This window comes from Pelobates fuscus, chromosome 8 (assembly GCF_036172605.1).
Source record: "Pelobates fuscus isolate aPelFus1 chromosome 8, aPelFus1.pri, whole genome shotgun sequence".
Lineage (NCBI taxonomy): Eukaryota > Metazoa > Chordata > Amphibia > Anura > Pelobatidae > Pelobates > Pelobates fuscus.
In genome coordinates, this window is record NC_086324.1 from 90,393,382 (window position 1) to 90,411,107 (window position 17,726).

The 17,726-nt window shown below is 40.6% G+C and overlaps 1 protein-coding gene across 4 annotated transcripts in view; it reads left to right on the forward strand.

The window, feature by feature from the left end:
• PMS1 (PMS1 homolog 1, mismatch repair system component) overlaps positions 1-17,726 on the forward strand; it is a 224,807-nt gene that overhangs the window by 154,949 nt on the left and 52,132 nt on the right. For all 4 annotated transcript variants that reach the window (XM_063430155.1, XM_063430156.1, XM_063430159.1 and 1 more), the window contains exon 6: positions 12,386-12,502. In XM_063430155.1, the coding sequence (XP_063286225.1) occupies positions 12,386-12,502 (117 nt within the window). The remainder of the gene's footprint in view (positions 1-12,385; positions 12,503-17,726) is intronic.

The window sequence follows — 17,726 nt, forward strand, 5'->3', positions numbered from 1 at the left end:
GCGAGACTTCTCCTTTCTGTTACCATTTTGTTACACGACCTTGACGTCAATTGCAAAGCCCTAGGAGCAGCAGAAAGCTTTATAGATGCTCACTTTGTGTCCACACATAAAATACCTCTAAGGGAGATGTCAACACATTTTGGCTGTTGAGGCCATAGATGGTAGACCTCTTAGGAAACCGCTCACTACCCATGAGACCTTACCTGTTTCATTACAAGTAGGGGCCTTGCATAAGGAACAAATCACTTTTCAGGTTATCTTCTCACCCTCTTGTCCCATCGTACTTGATTTTCCATGGCTAATCAAATATGATCCACGTATAGATTGGAGGAAAGTGGAGATTCTAAAGTTGGGTGGTGGGTGTGGTAACAGATGTTTAAAACCTATAACCAAACAATAGGGTACATTTAATGTTCCTACTGCCTCTCCATTTCCACTCCGGTTCCCTCCCAATATGGGGAGGTGAAGGCGGTGTTTATCAAAGTACATACCGACACACTTCCACCACATAGATCCTATGATCCTGTCTCCCCTGAAAAGTAAAATCATGGAGGAATATATACGCAGATCCTCTTCCCCAGCGGGAGCAGGGTTTTTCTTTGTATCAAAAAAGGAGAGTTATCTGCGTCCTTGTATTGATTACAGGGCACTCAATAAAAACACAATAAGGAACGCTTTCCTTATACCGCTTATTTCAGACCTTTTTGACAGGTCAAAAGGGGCTAAGATATTTACTAAACTGGATTTAAGGAACGCTTACAATCTAGTTAGAATCAAGGAAGGGCATGAATGGAAAACAATGTTTAATACCCATAATAGGCATTACGAATACCTAGTCATGCCTTTTGGGTTATGTAATGCCCCCGCTGTTTTCCATGATCTCATCAATGATGTGTTGATAGATTTTTATCTATTCCTTTGTGTTGGTATATCTAGATGATATACTGCTATACTCACCTGATATAGATATTGACCATGCACACATTAAACTAGTTCTACCAATTGCTATAAACTAGTTCTACAGACCTTACTCAAGAATAGTCTGTATTGTAAACTAGAAAAATGTATATTTGATCAGAAAGAGGTACAGTTTCTTGGCTATACGATATCTGCCTCAGGATTCCAGATGGATCCTAAGAAACTAGATGCAGTGTTACAATGGCCTTTACTTCAAGGTATAATGGCTATCCAAAGGTCCGTCGGGTTTTCCAATTATCGTAGATTTATTAAGGACTTTTCCCCGATCACCAATTTGACACGTAAGAAGGTACATTTTGGCCAAGAGAAGCCATTAATGCCATGGAACAACTCAATGCTTTATTTGCTTCAGCCCCCATACTTGCTCATCCTTTTTCCAGCAGGTCTTTCATATTAGAAGTAGATGTCTCTTAAAAAAGGGTTTGTTCTATACTATCCCAGAGAGAGAGAGAGTCATGACAAACCCCTGCATTCATGTGGCTTCTTTTCTAAAAAGCTATCCCCAGCGGAAAGAAATGATGACATAGGTAACAGGGAGCTATTGGCCTTTTATATTGGCACTAAAGGAGTGGAGACATCTAGTGGAAGGATCCAAAGACCTTTATCATCGTAACTGATTATAAAAATCTAGAATATATCTGGGAAGCTAAAAGAATGTCATCCAGACAGGCTGGATGGTCTCTGTTTCTTTCTCATTTAAATTTTATTATAACTTATAGGCCTGGTACTAGGAACATAAAGGCTGATGCATTATCTAGGCAATTTGAGACTGAGGAAGAACCAGAGCAAGAGAACACTCCTATTTTCCCTCCTGAATGTATTTTGGTTTCCACTGTCCTTTCCTTGTCCACGCCTCTTCTTGGTGTCATAATTGCAGCTCAACCTCAGGCATCTAGTACTAAACCTTCAGGTCTCCTGTTTGTTCCTGAAACAGAAAGAAGGGCGATTCTTTCTGTGTTCCATGATAACATTACAGCTGGGCATCCAGTTACACGCAAAACAATTTCAGCGGTAACTAGACAGTTCTGGTGGCCCTCTCTTAAGGTCGATGTTATCGCTGATATCAATACTTATTAGACTTGTGCTGTCTCTAAGGTTCTGCACAAATAGAAATTTGGGTTGTTACAACTGCTGCCTGTGCCTCTCATTTCATGGTCTCTTATAGCCATGGACTTCATTTTGGAGTTGCCTGTCTCCAAGGGATATAACCGTATACTTGTGGTCATAGATCGATTTTTTTTTTTTTTTTTTTTAATTTTTTAAATGGCCCATTTTGTACCGCTTAAAAAATTACCTTCCTCTGATTTTCATTAAGGAAATAGCGAGGTTACATGGGATTCCTCAAAACATTGTTTCTGACAGAGGTTCTCAGTTCATTTATCGATTCTGGAAATCTTTTTGTAAAGAATTGGGTATCGACCTGTCTTTTTCTTCGTCTTATCGTCCCTAAACTAACGGGGCTGCCGAAAGGGCAAGTCAGTCTATGGAAGTTTTTCTACGTTGTTTCGTTAACACTTATATACACCAAAAGCAAGTAAAAAATAGGCGCTAGTAAAAATTGTCTAAAAGTCTAAATATAAATACCAAGGAATATTATAAAACAGAAAAAGCTGCACCTAAATAAGTGTAAAGCTCCAACACAACACTCATACAATACAAAACAACTTTGAATAAAGGTGCGCTGTGTCTTTAAGACCAAATTTCTAAAGTGCCACAAGTGCAGATTATAATAAAGTGCACTCAAAGTGTTAAAAAAATTAACTTATACATACATATATTATTATTATTATTATTTTATTATTATTCTATTTATATAGCGCCAACAAATTCCGTAGCGCTGTACAATGGGTGTCCTCTCCAGTGGCAGTAATCATATGAAAGGGAGAGACACAAAAAAAACAGTAATAGTGTAAATCTGTTTAAAAAAAACAATTAATAGTATAATACAAAAGTTTACACTCACAAAGATAGAGCAGAAAAAGCCTGCTCTAACTGTATCAGCTTCTTCAAATATTTCCTTAAGGAAAAGGACGGCACGGACGAATAATTTCCATTCACATATTTAATGCCCAACTCTGCACAGGTACTTCACCTTACTCTGCATACAGTACACAATAAAATATAACAGGCCGTTTATACTTTGGGGTGTCGACAAGTCCCTCAGTTTTCAGCCGATACTGTTGCTGCTGTCTCGGGTGCAGACTTCCGGGAGGAGGAGTTACCGGTAGTGCGTAATGCGTGGTGCGTGGTTTGCGTGATGACGCGTTTCGCCGTGTTCACGGCTTCATCAGATCCTTCATCAAGTCCTTGCAAAGTAGATGCTCTGAGCAATTGCTGCCTCTTGAGTTTCGCTCCACTGAGCTAAACAACCAGGAAGTAACCGGGCCAATTGTCTGATTCATAGCCAGGAGTGGTATAACAAGGTTAAGTTATAAAAATTCAATTTTTTATTGAAATCTGCATTATTCATTTTTTTTTGTAAAATAAAGAGGATACACTCCACACATAAAGCATTTCAACTAACTGCTTTAGGGGTCTGGAGTGTCCCATTAATACACTGCTTTGCATACAAACATTGCATAAATATTAACCCAGAACATTTTCTAGCTAGGAATTCTCTTCAGTCTAACCATGTGTCCCCAAACATTATGTGAGTATATTGACTAAATGGGATGTTTTTATGAGTTATCAACATAGATGTAAATTAAGTTGAAAATAGCCAAGTTGGGAGGTGTGGGGGGAATCACATATATGCTATTGGCATGCTCATTTTGGCTTAACATAAGCCATTCATTAATGCACTATGTAGATAATGCATAATTCTTGTCTCAAATCCCCACTATATCCTTTATATTGTAAGCTCTCTAGATTGTAAGCTCATAAAGCTAAGCGATTTGTATAAAAGAGATTCAATGGTTTGATCACAGCTTACGGGCAGGGCCCTCTCTACCTTTTGTATATGTCTGTGTATAGTGTACATTCTCCCCTAATTGTACAGCGCTGCGGAATATGTTGGCGCTTTATACATACCAGTAATAAATAAATAAGAAAATAATGAACACAATTATAGTAACATTTGAACTTTTGCTTGAGCACCAGGTGACCAAATTCAGGATTACATAATTTTCATGAAGATAACATGACACCCAAACACTTCTGCCCCATAACAACTTCAATAAACTGTTATGACGAGGGGAGTGTTCCTTCAAATATGTACTGCATTTTAGGACTAGATGTCCCTGCACTGTTCAGGTCTGGTTTTGATAGCTTTACAAAGATATGCAAAATCTAGATAGAGTTAAAATTGGGTACTTGATGAACCAACTTAAATGTAAAGCCTTAGCTTGGGCCAATCCATTATGGGAAAGTAATAGGAGCATTGCTTACAATTACCAGGAATTCCTTGCAGAATTCAAATTAACGTTTGAACCATTAGGCAGGGAAGATGACGCTTCCACTGCCCTAATGTATATCAAACAAGGGAACCGGTCTGTCTCGGATTATGCCATAGAATTCCGCACATTGGCTTCTGAAGTAGACTGGACAAATAGCGGATTAATCTCTGTATTCAAAGAAGCATTATTCTAAGAAATCCTTGATGAGATTGCTGCCAAAGATATACCTAAAAGGTTAAATTAATTTATCACATATGTGATGCAAATTGATGATTGACTTGGGAAAAGGGAAATTACTAGAAATAGAGCCAGACATATGACTATGTCACTGGCACCTCATTTCTCCAAACCTCTCTGTACAGTCTGAACCTGAACCCATGCAGTTAGGGGTTACGAGACTGTCAGAGGTAGAGAAACCATATAAGAGAAAAGAGGGCCTTTGTTTATAATGTGGCAAGAAAGGACACATGAGAGATGCTTGTCCCATACGTCCGCACAACCCTCATATTGACGGGCTGAGGGGGAAATACCGGAATGGGGTAAAGACTGTATTAGGAGATGGATGTTACCCATTACTAAGAGAGTGGGCATTGTTACGGTGCCTACGTCTACACCTGAGACTTCCGAAATTCCTATGCAGTACTGGGAGGTTAGAGAGGCATTCAGTAAGAATTAGACTAATACTCTACCTCCTCACAGATCTTATGATTGCTCCATAGATCACTATGCCTCCTAAGGGGATATGCCCTATCCCCAAAGGAGAGTAGAATCATGGAAGAGTACATCAAAGATTCTTTAATTAAAGGCCACATACATAAGTCACCCTCACTTGGAGCAAGGTTCTTTTTTGTATCCAAAAAAGATGGAGAATTACGCCCATGCATTGATTATAGGGCATTCAACAAGATCACCATAAAAAATGCCCCTCCCATTCCCCTTATCTCCAAATTGTTTGACAGATTCTAGGGTGCTAAGATATTTTCTAAACTTGACCTTAGGAGTGCTTACAATTTGGTAAGAATTAAGGAGGGTCACGAGTGGAGAACGGCATTTAATACTAGAAGTGGGCACTATTCGTACCTTGTCATGCCCTTCGGCTTATGCTATGCTCCTGCCATGTTTCAGGACTTTATCACTGATGTGCTCAGAGATTACATTTATTCTTTTGTACTAGTATACCTGGATGATATTCTTATTTATTCCCCTGACCTCCAGACCCATCATAAACATGTCAAACAAGTACTGTAAACGTTGCTTGAAAATGGGCTTTATTGCAAACTTGAAAAGAGCATATTTGACAAAACTGAGGTACAGTTTTTGGGATATAATATAATATTTCGGCCTCTGGTTTTCAGAGTGACCCTCGCAAACTAGAAGCCGTACTACACTGACCATTACCTAATGGGTTGAAAGCCATTCAAATGTTTATTAGGTTTGCCAACTATTATAGGAGATTCATCAAAGGCTTCTCTTCGGTAATAGCCCCCATCACCAATTTGACACGTAAGGGGGCTAATTGTACTCTTTGGTCTAAAGAAGTTAAAGAGGCTTTTGAGCTTCTTAAAAAAAATTGTTCGCATCTGCTGACATATTGGTACATCCTGACACTGCAAATCTTTCATACTTGAGGTCGATGCCTCTGAGACAGGGGTTGGGGCTGTTCTTTCCCAAAAGGAGAGTCAGGATACCCTTCTTGCAGGTACTTCTCCAGAAAGTTATCTCCATCTGAGCGTAACTATGATATTGGTAAGAGAATTGTTGGCCATTATACTTGTGCTAAAGGAATGGCTACAACTTTTGGAGGGTTCCAAGGACCCCCTTTTGATCATAACCGATCACAAGAATCTAGCATATAATGCCAAACGATTGTCTTCTTGACAGGCTAGGTGGTCTTTGTTCTTGTCTCGCTTTAACTTTATTATCACGTACAGACCTGGTCCCAAAAACGTTAAAGCCGACGCCTTATCTAGGCAGTTTGACATTGAATTAGACCTAGAACAAGAGACATCCCCTATTGTTCCTCCTGAGTGTATCATTGCATCCACTGTTCTTTTCTTGTCGTCCCCTCTGCTTTGTACTATCATGGTGGCTCAATCCTAGGCACCTTGCAATACACCTCTAGATAAGTTGTTTATTCCGTTGCTTGAAAGAGAGGAGGTGCTGAAGGTATTCCACAACAATGTGACTGCTGGGCATCCGGGTATTAATATCCGCTATCTTGAGATCATTTTGGTGGGATTCACTCAGGAAAGATATCAAAGAGTATGTGGAGGCTACGGACCGGGACGGAAGGAGGTCGGGACGGACTGTTTGTGCAGTTTCTAAGGTTCCTCATAAACTTCCATGTGGATTATTACATCCTCTTCCTATACCCAGTGTTCCATGGTCTCATAGATTTAATCGTTGATCTTCCGAATTCTAATAGTTATACCACCATCCTTATGGTGGGTGACTGCTTTTCTAAAATGGCACATTTTATTCCACTCAAAAATTGCCATCTTCCCAAGATCTGGTTCATATATTTATATGCGACATCGTCAGACTGCATGGTATTCCTCAAAATATTGTATATGACAGGGGTTCCCAGTTTGTGTTGCAATTTTGGAGAGCATTCAATAAACAGTTGGGTATTGATCTATCATTTTCTTCTTCTTACCCAAACCAGTGGTGCGGCTGAGAGGCCTAACCAATCATTGGAACTATATTTACGCTGTTTTGTGAATAGCATGCAGAATAACTGGTCTGATTTGCTGCTCTGGGCCGAATTTGCCAGGAATCATGCTACCCATGACTCATCTGGACATGGTCCTTTCTTTGTCAAGAACGGTCGTCACCCTACTGTTCTACCTACCGTATTCTCTGACACGGCTATCCCTGCTCTGGATGGTCACCTTACTTCTATTCATGAGACTTGGACTAAGGTTCACTCAGCTCTTGAGGCTGCGGCTCCAACCCTGTTTACCAGGTGGGTGATCGGGTGTGATTATCCTCACGCAACATGAAACTCAAAGTTCCTAGCATGGAGTTTGCTCACAGATTTCTTGGCCCATTTAGTATTGTTCGGAGAATTAACCTTGTTTCATATTCTCTGGCTCTTCCAGCCTCCTTGCGTATACCTAAATAATTTCATGTCTTACTTAAACCGTCTTTTTGCAATAGGTATACTGTCCCCAATGGTTCCCCCAACTCCTTTGGTCGTTTCTGGTCAGGAGGAGTACGAAGTCTCATCCATAATGGATTTCAGGCTTTCTCGTGGTTCCTTGCAGTACTTAGTTGATTGGAAGGGGTATGGGCCTGACGATCGTTCTTGGGTTCTGGCTTCTGATATCCATGCTTGTCGTAAAATTTGTAATTTCCACACTAAGTTTCTTCTCAAGCCTGGTCCTGCCAACCCTGTGGGTGGTCTTCAAGTGGGGGTTAGTGTCACGGTGCTGTGGGATTCTGTCAGCGTGGCCGCACGGAAACTCAGCGGTCAACTTGCTCACGGCAGACACTACCCAACCTCCTTCCGTCCCGGTCCCTAGCACGTGCGGTGTTCCTGGAGACGCTGGCCGCTGCGGTTCCGGTTTTGATGGGGAAATAGCCTTTGCCCACATTAAAGATGGCGCTTACGTGTGTGCAACGTCACGTCATAGACATGCACGCATGTTTTGGGTGAGGCCACATACAGCCAATTACAGTTTTAGGAGGGTTATTTAAACCCAAACTTAATTTTGATCAGTGCCCTGTCGTGGTTTCCCTTTGCTGGTTATCCGAGAGTGTTTTCCTGATCGTATTATTCTGGTTTTTGACTTTTGCTTCCTTTTTACTTCCCTGATATCTGGTATCCTTAACTTTTGACTTTCCCTCATCGTTGTGTCTCATTCTGTATCACTATATATGAAAAAGTCTCAGGCACTCACTATGATATGTTCAAAGCAATTTTAATGGATTCGCATCGTTTCGACCTGTACCCAGGTCTTTATCAAGCTTGATAAAGTACAGGTTGAAACGTTGCGGGTCCATTAAAACTACTTTGAACATATCACAGTGAGTGCCTGAGACTTTTTCATATTTGTAGATTTTATGGGGAATGCTGACCCATGCTCAGTTTATCACCCTGTGTGTATTGTTGTGATTGAATGTAACCCTCTTATTTATTTTTGATACTCATTCTGTATACTTGACCTCGGCAAGTATTTTGACTATTCTTGGGTACGTTAAGTCCGGCCATTCTAAGGTCCGGTGATACGTTATCTTTAGTCCTAGGTGTGATACTATTTCTGCGTGCTGGATCACCTACTAATCCATCTCTTTAGGTAAGCTTACATTCTACCAGAGTAACCTCTACCTCTCATACCTGACCCTTGCTCTCTCCTAAAGGGCAGCACTCTATTCTTTCCTCCAGCTCTGCTTCACTCCACAATGTTTGATTACTACATTCTGTCCTGTTGTGTTTTACACCCCACTTCCTATAGACTGTAAGCTCATTTGAGCAGGGCCCTCTTCAATCTATTGTTCTTGTAAGTTTTTGTAATTGTCTCATTTATTGCTAAGTCCTTCCCTCTGATAATATTGTAAAGCGATATGGAATATGTTGGCGCTATATAAATACCAATAATATTTAATAATAAAACTACATTAAGCTGTACAATAAAGGAAGTTTAAACATTAGATGTCTCTTTACAGGAAGTGTTTAGGAAGGCTGTGCAAGTCACAAGCAAGGAAGTGTGACTAGGGTTGTATAAACAAAGTGATTTAACTCGTAAATTGTAGAGAATTGATCAGTGAGACTGCAGGGACATTTTATGAATTACACAAAATAAAATGTATATTAAAGGGACACTATAGACACCAAAACATTAGCTTATTTAAGCAGTTTTGATGAATAGATAATGATCTATTTGTTACAACTGCTTAATTAAGCTAAAGTTGTTTTGGTGCCTATAGTGTCCCTTTAACCCCTTAAGGACACATGACATGTCTGACATGTCATGATTACCTTTTATTCCAGAAGTTTGGTCCTTAAGGGGTTAATATACATTTTATTTTATGTAATTCATCCATAAAAAATATAGTTAACTCTTCTTTTGTGATAAGAACCATGTATTTCTGTTTTGTAAATGTATATGTGCTTATTAGATTTAAATATTCTACAAAAAACCACATGCCTCTGTCTTGCTTCAGAGATGGAACAGTATAGTTATTAAATTTGTGTATTAAGTGGAGGAGCAAAATGCTGTACATGTAAATAATTGTTCTGCATCCCGTTTTCCTTAACATAGATATTGCAATAAAAGTTCTGTTTTAAGCTTGAATTCTTAGTAAGTGGTAGAACCTAAGAATTCCAGCATATGCTATGAATGTACCTTCGTAGTGAGAATCAAACTCATTGTGGACTCATTTAGAGTTGTCAGTGAATAGCTATCTACTGGGCATCCATCACTGAAATCAAGACTCTAGCATGAGAACTGCTAAAACCCAACAGATGCTAGTGTTTATGAACATGTATTTTCAGATGTTCTTACTGGTGAATACTTTACAAGCAATATATCCAGTTGGCCCTATTAGGAACATAGTCAGCTGGTTAAGCTCATGTGTGAATCTAATGTTTGTAACCCTTTAAAAATTGATAGTGTGAATACTTTTGTTAGTCAATCTGTCAAAGTATTTACACCTTCATTATATGATGATTCTTGACCTACATTCAAAACTTTTAGCACAAATCATGGTTTATTGGTCAACTAGCCTTGTTATTGTAAGGACAATGCGGTTGCCCAACACACAGAATTAAGTAAAACACTGAAAACCCCTAATACAGATAAACGTATTATCAGGCCTTAGATTGACCGGACTTAATGTAAAAGAATAGTCGATAACAAGCCAAGCTCAGTGACACAGACAGATGCAGCAATACACAAAGCCAAATGGACAAGGATACCAGAATTAGGTGAAGTCAGAAATAAACGAAGATCGAAATACCAAGTTAAAAACTCTCAGATAACCAGCGAATGAAAACCATGACAGGGCACTGATAATAAGCACAGTTGGGTTTAAATAAACCTGAAATACGTCTGATTGGCTCGAATGGGCCCTTTGACCACAGAAAGTACGTGCATCGATGACGTTGTCACGTGGTCGGAGACAGCGCTATAACCTAGTGCGGTACTGCAGCAGCCGGCGTCCTTGTTGCTCTTGGACTGGCCGGGCACTACATCTGCAGTGATTTGGGCAGTGTGCAAAGGTAAGTCCCTCTCCCTCCTATCCATGAAACCACAAAGATTGGATGCATTAATGCTGCAGTGCTGAATGGGCACCGTTACAGTTATGCATTTTGCTGCTGTTAACATTTTACAATTTTACTTAGCTTGTCATGGGGAAGTTGCTTTGTTTTTCACATGGTTTGTGATCATTATCAAGTCCTTGGTAAATACCAACAGCATGGCGACCATAGCTTACTTTTGAGGCACTTTCTGGCACTTCTTCATTCCCTAGCAGGGTAATAACTTGAAACATACCATCCATGTTTAACACAATATTTTGTGTTCATATTCATGTGATTGAGCTATCCCTTACATTCTTTGATCGTAGGATAGTTTTGATACACGTTTTGTACCTTGTATCAGGTTTAGTTATTTTAAGACCATAATATATCAAACACTGACGTTTCTAAATATATATTAAAAGGACACTTGTGCTTCACTTTGGTATCTGAATATTAGGTGTGTCTATAGTGCCGACAAGACTAGCATTATTTTAATAATCTATTGTAAAATTAATTTAGAGTTGTACTTTTTTTTTATTTTTTATTTTATTTTTTGCATGATAAATAAGCAACAAACACATTTTGAAACTAGTCTGTACATTAGATCTCTGAGGGGTCATGTTCTTGGCTCTTGGACCCGTGAGAATTCATACTTTCCCAGCCTAGTTATCATTGGGCGCTCCATCTGTAGGTCATTTACACAAAAACAACCTTCGGTGATGCTCCCAGTCCATCTCTCGCTGGGTACATCTGGTAAAGGGCTGTAACAGCCATCATTCCCGTCTGCTTAGCAACCATATTGTAGTTTTACATCACTTAGAATGTATTCTTGTAATTTATCTGATTCTTCTTGTGACTCTATGTTTGTATGTTCAGTTTTCTGTGAACACTGCATAGCTTTTACTGCTTTTTTATTATCTACTACCAATACTGACCTTGAGTTGTTTATAGAATAGATCTAGTAAAAGACACCAATGAAGGTCAAGCATGCAAAAGCATAAGCAAAAATGGTACTGAATGGTAAAATTCTATCACCCAATGGACCAAGAGAAAAATCAAAACACACCACAAATAAAGAAGGGCAATCCTTATTCGTATATAATATCCCAAAGATACATAAATGTGCAAAATTAATCATTATTTATAGAAATAGTTTTGGGTATTTTAAAGCTTTACAACATGCATTAATTACATATGAAGGAATATCTCCCACATACATAAATAGATCCTCAGACAAGTGTTGGCTTCACAGTATACTAATGACATAATGGAGACTAGCTGCCCCAGCATTTCGGCAGGACACCATCTTTCAAGCAAGATCTCCTCTTGAGAACCCGCGTGCAAAAGGCCAAAATGCTCCAAATGTATTCCAGCCGTCCAATAAGGCTTTTATTTAAGCCTATTCTGAATTACATATTTGCCATATATCTATATATTATATTCGCCTATATTGTATATTTTATATAATATAAATACCATACGTCAGGTTTGCATCCCTAGACCTGTCATAAGGAATCCCCTTTTTTAGGCTGTGGTGTATCTGTATCCCTTGCCTGTTAATAATCTTTTTGTAGGCTGGAGTTTTACTCTTCTGATGTGTGAGTGAAACAACTTGTGCTTTCAGCATCTCAAGAATTTGGTGTCCTTGCATTCAGGGGAGTGAGCCTGCAGATGTGCTTAGAAGCAAGTTAATGGAGCAGGTGACCTGCATTCAACAATACTATATTTAATGTAGAAGTGTTGAGTTTGTGCCATTTTTCTTTTTCAGGCTGTAATCTGGCAAAAGTCCAAAGTATCAGATCACAAAATGTCCTTCATGTCAGTCCTGGGAACCGCCATCATGAGCAGTATGGTCCCTTTTCAACACCAATGTGAGAATCCAGAGGTTAGTTAAAGTATTAAAATGTATTAATTTACTAAATGTTTGGTGTGTTTATTTTATTTTTTCAGCACTGTTTGTTCAGTCTGTTGGTATTATACAGAATGTATAGGCCACACTCGTGCAGATGAAAGTATTGATGTGTGAAACGTTTTTTTATATATATATATATATAAATAAAAATAGTAATGCACTCCACCTTCCTTGATGTACTTGCCCGGTGCTTATCAGCAAACCGATACAGCCAAAAGTAAAAGATAGCACTCCAGGGACTTCCAAGTTGAATGAATAAAACTTAGCTTTTATTAGCTCAAAATAAAAATCAATGTTTCAGTCTGTATCACAGACTTTCATCAGGATTTATAATGTATAGTTTTTTTAAAATAAAATAAGCCAGAAGGACATGAAGATAACACCTAAAGTTTGCTGGTGGGCTTTAAAGACTGGAGTGTTTAAGGAACATTATAGTGTTAGGAATGCAAACCTGTATTCCGAACGCTATGGTGCCCATGTCCCTAGTTGTATTTAGTGCCCATGTTCCTAGTTGTATTTAGGCTTGCCATAAAAAGTAGGGATCAACCAATATTGATTTTTTAGAACCGATACCGATAATCTGTGAAGTTTCAGGCCGATAGCTGATAACATTGATATTTTGTACATTTACCATTTTGAAAAAGTAAACTATTTCTACACAAATCTACTGTTCATTGAACATGTTTATTATTTTTTGGCAAATCTTTTTTTTTATTAAGGTAAATACATAAAAGAATATGTGTGTGTAGTGGATGCAGTGAGAGTATTTGATTAGTGAATGTAGTGTGTGTATAGGGAATACAGTGTGTGTAGTATGTATATAATGAATGCAGTGTGTGTGTTTGTGTAGTGTGTATAAGGTGAAAGCAGTCTGTTTGTGTAGTGTGTGTATATAATGAATGCGCAGTGTGTTTCTACAAAACTGAAATGTTTTACATTGCAGGGTTAAACAGACACGGTCACTGCACCCGGACCACTTAATTGAGAAGAAGGTGGTCTGGGTGAGTAGAGTGTCCCTTTAAAGGGACACAGAGCACCAATACCTCTACAAATCATTGTTGTCTGATGCTCCTATGAGACTATAAACATCAAGCTTGTTTTCTTTCAGACTGTTTTGGAACAGGGCTCTACCTGTCACCTACAGCATACCCACTCTGCAGCCTCAAATTCAATACACATTGTTAATTACCTTACTTGAGGTTGTTCACACTTTTACTTCTTACAGCATTTTAATGGTATTTTCGATAAGTACATGTTTTTTAGACGTGCAATTCGTTTCGGCCGGAAAATGAATTCTGACGAATTTTCGGGCAATTTGGACATTCGGGTTCTTCCGAATGTCCGAAGTGCTGAATTACCGAGGTCCCGAATTGCAGAAGTTCCGAAGCACAGTATTGCCCTAGAACTAATATACTTACCCAGTGGAAGAAGAAGAATGTTACACAAGTTTAAATAAAAAGTATACAAACATAGCCAGGATTCAGCTGTAAGCATTTGCAACACTTACAACAATCAAGTAACATACATTCATATAAAATGTAAGCTACTTAGCCAGTAGATGTAATGACAGGAATGAATAAGTAGATAACTCCCTAATTCCCACGGTATTAGGGAGCTATCTACTAAAAGGCTGAAAGACCTGAATTGGTCTTTCAGACAAATTTACTAATACTAAGTAAAAATTACTTAGTATTAGTAAATTATGCCCCTACTCGCTATACCGCGAGTAAGGGCATGTCTATTAAACAGTGTGTAACGGATCGACGGGCACCCCGACTGGGTACCTCCGTCGCTTTTCCTGTTCAGCTTTTCCTGTTCAGCTGTTTACAGCATTCATATGCTTGAGAGGATTTGTATGCTTCTCCGGTTCGGTGGTTGTGGTGTCTGCTGCAGTGCTTGGAGTCCTCAGGAAGCGCTAAGAGCATCCTTCAACGGAGGTACCCAGTCGGGGTGCCCATCGATCCGTTACACACCGTTTAATAGACATGCCCCTACTCGCGGTATAGCGAGTAGGGGCACAATTTATTAATACTAAGTAATTTTACTTAGTATTAGTAAATTTGTCTGAAAGACCAATTTAGGTCTTTCAGCCTTTTGGTAGATAACTCCCTAATACTGTGGGAATTAAGGAGTTATCTACCAAGCGGCTGCAAGAGACGTTCCGAATTGCCGAAATTACCGAATTTCCAAAGTTCCGAATTGCCAAAGTCCCGAATTTCGGAATGCCGAACCGAAATATTTTCCCATGCACGTGCCTAATGTTTTTCTTAAATAGTTTTAAAATTGCCCCCTAGTCGGGAGTCAAGCTACAGAGCTGAACGGTCGCATGCAAACCGCGCTCCGTGACCAGCAACCTGTTTAAACGTATTAAAACCCCTAAATCACCGAGAGAAACCGGATCCCCAGGCAACCCGAACCAAAATGGGTCGAAAAGCTAAAAAACAAAAACCGGACAAGCCAGGCACCAGCATCGGGGACTTATGGAGGCAAGCACATGGCGCCTCTTTACCCAAGATGGCCGCCTACCTTGGCGAGAGCTCCGACCTCTCAGACGACCAGCTCATGGAGCCTGAGGACTTCCACATGCCCTCCCTACGAGAGCCAAACCAGAGACCAGCAACAACTACCACCAAACCGGACTCCGCACCGGTGACCAAGGTGGACATGCAGGAGCTGCTGGCAGGCCTATGGAGGGACCTCCAAGGGGATATGGCGGCCTTCGAAAAGACTTGCAGGGCCTAAAGGGTCGGATGGGAACTATGGAAAAGGATTCCCACGACACAAAGGCACAAATCGCCCACCTGCAACAGGAGATACAAACACTCTGACAACATGCAGCCACGGAACAGAGGTTCGCGGCAATGGAAGATTACAGGTGCAGCAAAAATCTTAAAATCAGAGGCCTAGCTGAAGAGATCCCGGACGCAGAAATACCGCACTGTGTGAGGCGGCTGATAACGGCAATACTCACACCTAAACAGGCAAAAGCGGTGATGATTGAAGATATGTGCCGCATCCCGAGACCATCGAAGGCACCCACCACAGCCCCACGGGACCTAATAGTCCGTTTTCAAACAAAGCAAGACAAGGCTGCAGTAATGGGGGCACTCAAGGGGAAAACCCCCTACAATTTTGAGAACTCGAACCTCACTTTCTTTGCCGACTTATCGGGGAGTACCTTGGGGTGGCGCAAGACACTACAGCCTTTCACTTCGATACTCAGAGCCAGGGACATTCCTTATCGTTTGAGGGGATCTCATGTCCTAACGGTCCTCCAGGCCGGCAACACCTACCCAATCCGGGACCTCGAAGGAGCAACGGCCATATAGGAGACTCTGGGCCTCCCACGGGACGCACTTACTACCGGAGGAGCGAGCACCGCAGCCACGACACACATGTGGGACCCGGCAGGCTCAGCTCCATTTGTGCCACGAAGACTCCACGAAGATAATTACAAGGCAGCCACCACCTAAACCCCGGACATAAACTCTAGAAGGGGACCTGCTGCTAACCTACCTATGCAGAACTCAACCAGTTCGTGTTTAATTGTTTGCCTGTTACAGAGTCCCTGGCACCGAAGACACTCTGCTAGCACACAGCGTTTGCGGTAACCGCATCATCTGGAGTCCTCCTGGCGACCTCGGGCAAGTTGCTGTTTATCAGCTCTTCTATCCAGAGCATTATATGTGCCCCCTCGGACTAGAGTAACACTAAGACCCTGTCTACTGCACTGCTTATACTGCTATGCATGTCACTGTGCTTCAGCTGTGATTAGTAAATTTGTACCATTACCATGTCACCATGTTATTAATATTAGTGCAATGACGCCATAGGAAATCACCCTGCCTGCACTACAAATGTTTCTGAGCTTCTAGCCTTATGTCATGACCACTAGTTTGTAATCATAATATGCTAGAGGTGCAACTGTTTATTACCACTAGCAACGCCATACTCTACTAGTAATGTTCAACACGTTATTGTCTAGTCTGTTTTTGTTTTAACATGTATATACACTCTCGCCAATACTAAGCAAGTATAGTGGAAAATTTATTCATACTTACCGTAATTTTCTTTTCCTGGCTATTATTCATGGCAGCATATACACATGGGTTAGCTCCTCCCCTACAGCCGATAGGACAGGAAAACCACCAAGGTTTTAAAAGGAGGCTCCATCCCTAAGGTCCTCAGTCAGTTTACAAGCTCTACAGTACATAAATAGAGACATTAATGGGTGGGAAGTATATGCTGCCATGAATAATAGCCAGGAAAAGAAAATTACGGTAAGTATGAATAAATTTTCCACTTTCCTGGCTAATCATGGCAGCATATACACATGGGGAATACCCAAGCTTACAAAGGGAGGGACAGAATAGCCAATCAAATAATCAGAATAATTCAACATAGATAGAAGAATGAACTGAGTTAAGTACTTGAGTACCAAATTGTGCATCATAGACTGTTTTAACAAACCGTATGAAATGCCAGACAAATGTGTCTAAAGAGGTTCAAATGCTAGCTTACAAAAAGTGTCAGCAGAAACCATTGCCATGGCAACCCATGATGCTGCAACAGCATGAGAGGAGAGTGCCCTGATACCCTCCAGCACAGGTAGAGAACGGACGTGACGTCCAAATTGTGCCTCATTAATTGCTTCAATGACCAACATGGAATGCAGGACAAACTAGTTCAAAGAGGTCCAAATGCCAACTTTACAAAGTTTCAGCAGAGACCATTGCCATGGAAGCCCACGAGATGCTGTAACAGTACTAGTGGAGAATGCCCCAAATCCTTTGGTACAGGTAGAGAATGGCATTGAAAGGCTCTCACTTTAGGCAGGATCTTTGGTGCTACCAGCAAGACAACCATATCCTGTTGAAATTCAGTGAATTGGGGTACACAGGATCAAGCCTGGAGTTCACCCATTTTCCTTGCTGGGGTACCAGCCACCAGCACTTTCTGTGCTACCACCATGGAAGCTCCTTCTAGAGGTTTGAATAATGGTTCAGTCAGGGCCTGTGAGACCAGTGGTACGTCACATATTGGCTTCACCACACTCAGTGGAGGCATGATTTCAATCAATGCCTATATGAAGCAAAGTGCAGCTAAGTGAACACATTCACCTTGCTGTGGTACCAGTCACCAGCAACAGCAACGTCTGGGCTGACATCATGGAAGCTCCTGCTAGAAGTTTAGTCTG